The 8,929-nt window shown below is 48.0% G+C and overlaps 1 protein-coding gene across 1 annotated transcript; it reads left to right on the plus strand.

The window, feature by feature from the left end:
- The first annotated feature begins 1,053 nt into the window (after positions 1-1,053).
- Positions 1,054-3,224, plus strand: LOC109787120 (laccase-4-like). The gene is made up of 4 exons (XM_020345683.4): positions 1,054-1,204; positions 1,298-1,823; positions 1,915-2,889; positions 2,969-3,224. Exons 1-4 carry the CDS (start codon positions 1,094-1,096, stop codon positions 3,097-3,099), a joined length of 1,743 nt encoding a protein of 580 aa, XP_020201272.1. The 5' UTR covers positions 1,054-1,093; the 3' UTR covers positions 3,100-3,224.
- Positions 3,225-8,929: the final 5,705 nt, after the last annotated feature.

The raw sequence follows: 8,929 nt of genomic DNA on the forward strand, positions 1-8,929 counted from the left end.
AAAAAAGCATGCAAAATCGAGACTCCACAGATCAATCAATATAATAATAAAGGCATCGAGAAGTCACTAATCCAACTTACAGGAGCCGTTATGAAAGTCCGATATCTTTTAAAATGTCTTCTTGTGATTTTTTTGTCAACCTATCTAGTCAAGATTTTGTGAATGTACTCCGATGTATCAATAAAATTGATGATGAAAACAATAAGAAATGCGTCAAAAAAATATATGCAAACAAGATGCGGCCGAAATGCGGCCGCACGGCCGGCGCTGATCTATGTCGTGTCTATCGGGTGTAAGTAGAAGTGAATTGTTAATTGGGTTGGGTCAAGCATCCTTCTGTTCGTTGGGAATTTGTATTATTGTACTACAAGGGAAGAACTCGAGGGCGCACGTCAAAGACACCAACAACTAGGTAGGCATGCTGCACCTATTGAATCGAGTTCCATGTCAAAATTTTCAAGTCATTATGCAAACGTTGGTATACCCATATTGTATTCACACTGGACCGTAGGAGGGAAACCCTTTTTCGGCATCACGAACTGACGTTTACCGCTTAGCGACCAGTGAACTTATTTTTATCTATAAAAGGCTAGCAGCATAGATAGCTATATATGTATAGGTTGGTGTGGTGACAGTGACTAGCAGAAGTAATTAACTATCTATAAACTTGCTGCAGTATCATACAAGTGATAGTCTCGACTAATTAGATGCGCATGTGTGCTTTGCAACGGAAACGGTACGTAACCCGGCGGCAGGCATGCAAGCTAAACTAGATCGAGTGCACTGGCTGTAGCCACACTCCAAAGCTAGAGCACGCTCCAGCTCAAGCTTCTCCCTTGAAGCTAGCCCTGATAGTTCATCCACCAAATAACGAAAATTGCCGCCTAAGGCATGGGCACCTGTCTGTCGTGCGACCATTCATGCATGCACCTCAAGCAAACGGCCCGGCCGGCCGGTGGTACGTAGTTGCCACACGTTTGGGACCTCCTGTTCAGTGCATATATAAACTCAGCACAAGTGCTTGTCTCAACACTCATTCCACCCTCCATCATCTGGTCCTCTGCTCGTCAAGAGCTACCTCAAGATACAAGCTATGGCCATGGCTATCTGCTCTGGCCTTCCTGCTCCGTGCTCTCTCCTCTTGGCAACCCTGCTGCTGCTCATCGTCCAAGCGCAGAGCGTCACCAGACACTACGATTTCAATGTATGTCCACAGTTCATTTCATCTAGTATCTTGATTTGATCACATCCTTGCATGCATGGCGTTCGCCTTGACCACGCCTCTGCATGCACGCAGGTGCAAATGGCGAACGTGACGAGGCTGTGCGGCACCAAGAGCATCGTGACGGTGAACGGGGAGTACCCCGGCCCGGCGCTGGTGGCGAGGGAAGGCGACCGCGTCGTCGTCCGCGTCACCAACCGCGTCGCGCACAACGTGACGCTGCACTGGCACGGCATCCGCCAGCTGCGCACCGGCTGGGCCGACGGCCCGGCCTACGTCACGCAGTGCCCCATCCAGACGGGCCAGAGCTACGTCTACGACTTCACCGTCACCGCGCAGCGCGGCACGCTGTGGTGGCACGCGCACATCTCCTGGCTGCGCGCCACCGTCTACGGCGCCATCATCATCCTCCCCAAGCACGGCGTGCCTTACCCGTTCCCCGCGCCGCACAAGGAGGTCCCCGTCGTCTTCGGCGAGTGGTGGAGGGCCGACACGGAGGCGGTGGTCAGGCAGGCGCTCCGGACGGGCGGAGCACCCAATATCTCCGACGCTTTCACCATCAACGGGCTCCCTGGGCCGCTCTACAACTGCTCTGCCAAAGGTACTCCTACCTACGTGCTTTCTATTATGTCCAGCCAATGTCACAGGTTAGAAAACGTGCTAACTAATATTTGGTGTTGTGCATGATGCAGACACTTTCAAAATGAAGGTGGAACCCGGAAAAACGTACATGTTGCGCCTCGTCAACGCCGCGCTCAACGACGAGCTCTTCTTCTCCGTCGCCAATCACACGCTCACCGTCGTCGAGGTCGACGCCGTCTACGTCAAGCCTTTCACCGTCAAGACCCTGATCATCTCTCCTGGCCAGACCACCAATGTGCTCCTCACCGCCAAGCCGTTCTACCCCAAGGCCAACTTCTACATGTCCGCCGCGCCCTACTCCACCATCAGGCCCGGCACCTTCGACAACAGCACCGTCGCCGGCATCATCGAGTACCAAAAGCCCGGCTCCCCCTCCGTGGCAAGCTTTGACAAGGACTTGCCGCTGTTCAAGCCGGTTCTCCCGCGGTTCAACGACACGGGCTTCGTCACCAACTTCACCTCCAAGCTTCGCAGCCTCGCCACGCCGCGGTACCCGGCTGCCGTGCCACAGTCGGTGGACAAGCGGTTCTTCTTCACGGTGGGGCTGGGCACGCTCCCGTGCCCCGCGAAGACGACGTGCCAGGGGCCCACCAACAAGACGCAGTTCGCGGCGGCCATGAACAACGTCTCCCTGGTGCTCCCTTCCACGGCGCTCCTCCAGTCGCACTTCACCGGCATGTCCCGGGGCGTCTACGGGTCCAACTTCCCGGTCACGCCCCTCTTGAAATTCAACTACACGGGGGCGCCGCCGAACAACACGAACGTGGCCAAGGGGACCAAGCTCCTCGTGCTGCCATTCAACGCTTCGGTGGAGCTGGTGATGCAGGACACGAGCATCCTCGGCTTCGAGAGTCACCCCCTGCACCTGCACGGCTTCAACTTCTTTGTGGTCGGGCAAGGGTTTGGCAACTACGATGCCGTGAACGACCCTGCCAAGTTCAACCTCGTCGACCCGGTAGAACGGAACACCGTTGGGGTGCCCGCCGGCGGGTGGGTGGCCATTCGCTTCCTCGCCGATAACCCAGGTAACTACAGTTTAGTACAAGTTGCACTGGAATAATGTTTTTGTCCATGCTCATATGTATCATATGCAAGCGTGTGCAGGTGTATGGTTCATGCATTGCCATCTGGAGGTGCACACAACGTGGGGACTGAGAATGGCATGGCTGGTGCTAGACGGGAGCCTTCCGAGCCAGAAGTTGCTCCCCCCGCCGGCCGATCTCCCCAAATGCTAGGCGCACAGGCTTAGAGCCGTTGGTTTTGTTTGATTTGTTCGCAAATTTACGATTGACTTCTCTTGTTGAGGGCTCTAGTTTGGTACTAGACGGAAGCCTTCCGAACCAGAAGTTGCCCCCCCCCCCCCCCCCCCCACCCACCGGCTGATCTCCCCAAATGCTAGTCACAGAGGATCAGAGCCGTTGGTTTCCTCTCTAATTTGATTTGTTCGGTAATTTGCGATTGATGCCTTCAGTCGAGGGTTGTAGCTTTTTTAGTTGGTTTGCTGACCTTACAATTTTCTTTGCATTTAAATTTATTATTTCACTTGATTAGCAGTTTGTAATGAGAATGTTTTGAGGGGTGTTGAATAAACAGTAGTGTGAATTACACGTCAAAATTGCAAAAGTTTTTTGAAGGGACTCTAATAAGTGTCACACGTGTGGCACGAAGCAATTCCGGCATGACGTTTTGGCAAGTTTAGTTATAAGTGGATGGAAACTTTAATTGTAAAGCATGACAACTTTCTGTTTGGATGGGAAGTTTTAGTTTTTAGGTTTTTTTTCGGATGTCAACTTTTGTGTAAAAAACATCCGGATGGTGCCGGTGACCACCGGGAGTTCCCCTGCTCATGGAAGCACCACCGACCACTGGGAGAAGGCCCTGCAGCTGCCAGCTCCATGCGAGCTTTGTCGATGGGAGGTGCCGGTGACCTCGATGTGGCTGGGTCACCGCCCGTGTCGCCCGTGGGGAAGGAGTGACGCGGGGGATGGAGAACCGAAGTTTTCCGATGTGAACTCATGGCCTAAAAAAAAATTCCTTGATGAGTTGGACATGTACACGTATTGCCGAAGGCCATGTTGGTAACCCCTCAAAAGGAAAAGAAGGCCTGTTCGCACACAAACACGTCACTGTGTACCCTCGACGCCAGAGGTGATGCACCGTAGCTGACATCGAAGGAGATCTGACTGGCACCGCGATACGCAGAACAACAGGCGGATGCTTTTGAGGACCCGAAACCCCACATGCCCGGGAGGGATCCCGTCAGGGCGCGCGATGACTATGGGCTGCCCTAGGTCGACCTAATCGCCCCTAGGGCCTCGTGGATTCGCTGCCTCCAAACTTGAAGAACAGCGAAGAACGAGAAGAAAGATACAAGGGAGAGAGATAAAAAAGTAGATGAACTCGAAAAAGTAGTAGATTGATTTGTTTGATTGGTGTCGTTCAATCTACCGTCACCCCCAATATATAAGAGGCGGATGGACTTTCCGTACGAGTAAAGGATTCATCTAGGCTTTTTTACAAGAAAAATTACATCAATTCACGTTCTAGAGTGCTAGTTCTAGTCTAACTTGGATTCAATCCAAATCTAGCCCAGATTTCCGTCTTGCTCCTTGCACGGGCCGTAGAATTTGCATATGACCTCCGATTGAGATGGTCCAAACATCAATTTTGTGTGCCTCGACGAGGCCAACAATCAGTATGTTGATAACTTAAGGCCATCTTGAATACTCTACAGGGTCATCTTTACCTTCCAGCCGGACTCGGTCTTGTAGCTGACTGACTGTCCGAGTCCTGTAGCGACTTTGCAGGTCGTATACTATCTCAGATGATGATGACTCTGAAAGCAAAGTTGACCTTTTTGACGTTACGAACAATTTTCGTGTTGAACTCTTTTGCATCCGAGGCAATCTAAATAACCTTTCGGGCACATCTTCAACTTATGGTCAGAGCACTCGGATTCGAATTTCTCCACTCGGATGTTATTAGGTCCTCCACTCAGATCACCCGGCTAGATTTCTTCACTCAGACGACAACTTCTCACTTGGACGGAAATCTTTCACCCTGATGGCAATATTTTCACTCGGATGGCAATATTTTCACTAGGAGGGTAAGCTTTCACTCAGACGACAATCTTTCACTCAGATTTCCTCACTGAAAATTTAGCCTGATCTTGTTCTTCCTCCCTAGGTCGCGTATGACCTCGAATTGAAATGATTTATGTATGAAAATCGATCGGCTCAACGAGACTAACCTTTTTCTGAATGTTCGTCAATTCAAGGCCGTCTTGTGGGACAAATAGCTCGTGCGACCCATCAGACATCACCTAGGTTGGTGTCTGGTACCTCGCGCCACTTTTTCGCTCAGGGTCGGTTCGTAGTGCGCTCCCTCTAACTTTTGCATATGAACTCAGATTGTGATGATTTATATATATCAAAATCAATTGTCTCGACGAGACAAAGACAATCCATATAGATAACTCATTCATATGAGGTCGTCTGGGAGGCTTAATCTTCCAAACAGTGATCTGGACATGAATTTTTAGAACTTCGAACCAAGTTTCGCCCCCTAAGATGAGGTCGGATGGCTATGACCCAAACATCAAAGTTTTTCCATTTGGTGATATAAAACTTTTTCATGTTCAAAACCTTTTCATTTGAGGCCATCTTAATTGTGTTTTGTATCGTGCCAAAATCAGGAGGCAACACATGCGCCCTGTGTTTTGGCAAAGCTTGCATGCCAAAAAAATACTTTGCCTATGGTAATGTTTAAGCACGATGTAAACACTTCATCAGATGTGCATGCTAAGGAAGATAATTGTCATCGTCCATATGCTCAGGCTTGTTGCTGCTTGGGTAGAGCCTCTTCAGACGATAGTCGTCTGAGAACAACCATTGGATGTCACAAAGGCCTCCACGTAAGTCTCTCATGTCAATCCTGAACTTGCTTTGTCCTATTAGTCCTTGGGGATATTAGAACCATTCGACGATACACCGTTAAGCCGGCTGCCAAACGATTATGACCATGCACCTCAAAGGAAAACCGTCAATTGTTCAGCGACTCAACTCACCGTTGATCAAAGTACACTATCAAGCCTCCGCCGAACAACGTATGTCTCCTGACTTGGATCCTGCAGACAAGAGAATTTTTTTCCAGTCAGCCATCTGACTCGCACTAGATCCGCAAGTGGCCAAGTCAACAAGAGGTCAACGTTTGAGTGATTCGTCGATGCATATAAAGATAACATCTTGTTGGACGGCTGGCAACGAATCATCGTGAACCTTGATGCATGCAACCCAACCTCTAGCCGGCATGAGGTCAAAGAATCAATCTCGTGCACAAATATGCGAACAACAACGACTCCAGGCACTGCCAAAACTGAATTGTGAAAATAATCTCCATGACACTTGATTCGGCATCCAGTGAGCACTGACTGACATATATGATGAGACACTCCCTTCCTCCAGCCTCCTAAATCAGCATTACCTTGCCCCCCCAGTGAACTTAGCGCCATCCTTTAGCTGAAGGAGTTAAGTGACATATCAACTTTCATGTATGCAAATGAGAGCTTCATTCATCCCTACGACTCACTTTCTCTGGATCCTGCCAGAAACCAACAGTAAAAGTCGGCAACTTTTGCTGCACTAGACCCTTGATTAGTGGTCGAACAATTAAGTCGGCCTTACCGGTGCTGGCAAAACTTAGCATCGACATTGGGAATATGAGATACACCACAATAAACACCATTAGCCAGATGCCAACTTTGTCAACACAATGTACTCTTAGGGCTATATGAAAATATCGGCCATGCTTCTTCATCTCAAAGGACCTATAGTACTCGTCCACTAAAGTGTGAATAATTCAGATTTTTCGGCTGGGGATAAGTTCCGGGACGCCGGCTTCGATGGAACGACTAAACAACATGGATGATGCACCATTTGGAGTCTCCTATAGTGAGATGAAAACCGTCGACTCTGCCTGCCGGCTTCATGCTTGTCCTCCTTTACTCCAACCAGCTTCGCAACAGGAGCTGACACATCCCTCTCACCTCGACAACTTCCCCTGGGAAATCACGCCATGTTCCTCTTATCTAACTCTTTTCCCCTGAGCTGCTTTAGTTTCCTTTCTTGCCAATGTGATAAGCCGAGTGAGCACCCCAGCTTTGATTTTGTTTTATGCACTGGCAATTCTTTCCTGACCATGGGCACTTTCGGCTTGGCCTGTTCAAACTCAACAATTGGGTCTTTGAAGGTTACACGCTTCAACTCCTTGCCTCTAGTGGCCAACACCGACTCGGCTAGCCCTTTGTCCTTTGGATTCAGATATGAAATAGCACACTTGCGGCCATCTGATACGTCTCCAACGTATCTATAATTTTTGATTGTTCCATGCTATTATATTATATGTTTTGGATGTTTTATATGTATTAATATACTATTTTATATCTTTTTTGGGACTAACCTATTAACCTAGTGCCCAGTGTCAGTTGCTGTTTTTCCTTGTTTTTGGCTTTTTCAGAAAGGAATATCAAACGGAGTCCAAAAAGAATAAACATTTCGCAATGGTTTTTCTTGGACCAGAAGACACCCGTAGGACTTGGAAAGGGGGCCAGAAGCTTCCCGAGGAAACCACAAGCCAGGGGGCGCACCCCAGGGGGGCGTCCCGAGGGCCCGTGGGCCCCTCGGAGGTCTCCTAACCCTAATTCTTGCTATATAAATTCACAAATATTCCCAAACCACCAGAAGCGTCCACAAAAATATTTTTCCGCCGCCGCAAGCCTCTGTCCTCGTGAGATCCCATCTTGGGACCTTTTCCAGTGATCTGCCGGAGGGGGATTCGATCATGGAGGGCCTCTACATCAACCCTATTGCCCTACCGATGATGTGTGAGTAGTTTACCACAGACCTACGGGTCCATAGCAAGTAGCTAGATGGCTTCTTCTCTCGCTTTGATCTTCAATACAATGATCTCCTCGATGTTCTTGGAGAACTATTCGATGTAATACTTTTTGCGGTGTGTTTGTTGAGATCCGATGAATTGTGAGTTTATGATCAGATTATATATGAATATTATTTGAGTCTCCTTTGAGTTCTTATATGCATGATTTGATATCTTTGTATTTCTCTTCGAACTATCGATTTGGTTTGGCCAACTAGATTGATTTTTCTCGCAATGAGAGAGGTGCTTAGTTTTGGGTTCAATCTTGCGGTGTCCTCACCCAGTGACAAAAGGGGTTGTGAGGCACGTATTGTATTGTTGCCATCAAGGATAAAAATATGGGGTTTATATCATATTGCTTGAGTTTATCCCTCCACATCATGTCATCTTGCTTAAGGCGTTACTCCGTTCTTATGAACTTAATACTCTAGATGCATGCTGGATAGCGGTCGATGTGTGGAGTAATAGTAGTAGATGTAGGCAGGAATCGGTCTACTTGTCATGGACGTGATGCCTATATTCATGATCATTGCCTTAGAAATCATCATAATTATTTGCTTTTCTATCAATTGCTCAACAGTAATTTGTTCACCCACCGTATGCTTTCTTCAAGAGAGAAACCTCTAGTGAAACCTATGGCCCCGGGTCTATTTTCCATTATATATTTTCAGATCCCAAACACTTAAAAATACCTTGTTGAGTTTTATTTGTTTTTACTTTGTTTTACGTTATAGTAATCTTTTATATCCATCTCTATTAGATCTCATCCTTGCAAGTGACCGTGAAGGGATTGACAACCCCTTTATCGCGTTGGGTGCAAGTGTTTGATTGTTTGTGCAGGTGTATAGATGGAGACTTGCTTGTACCTCCTACTGGATTGATACCTTGGTTCTCAAACTGAGGGAAATACTTATCTCTACTTTGCTGCATCACCGTTTCCTCTTCAAGGGAAAACCAACGCAGGAAGAATTTATGGCGCCGTTGCCCGGGAGGTTCTACATTAAGCCTACCAAGTACCCATCATAAACTCTCATCTCTTGCGTTACATTATTTGCCATTTGCCTCTCGTTTTCCTCTCCCCCACTTCTAAAACCTTTTCAAAAAAACATAAAAATATTTACCTTTTTATTT

This window comes from Aegilops tauschii, chromosome 7, assembly GCF_002575655.3.
Source record: "Aegilops tauschii subsp. strangulata cultivar AL8/78 chromosome 7, Aet v6.0, whole genome shotgun sequence".
In the NCBI taxonomy this organism is placed as follows: domain Eukaryota; kingdom Viridiplantae; phylum Streptophyta; class Magnoliopsida; order Poales; family Poaceae; genus Aegilops; species Aegilops tauschii.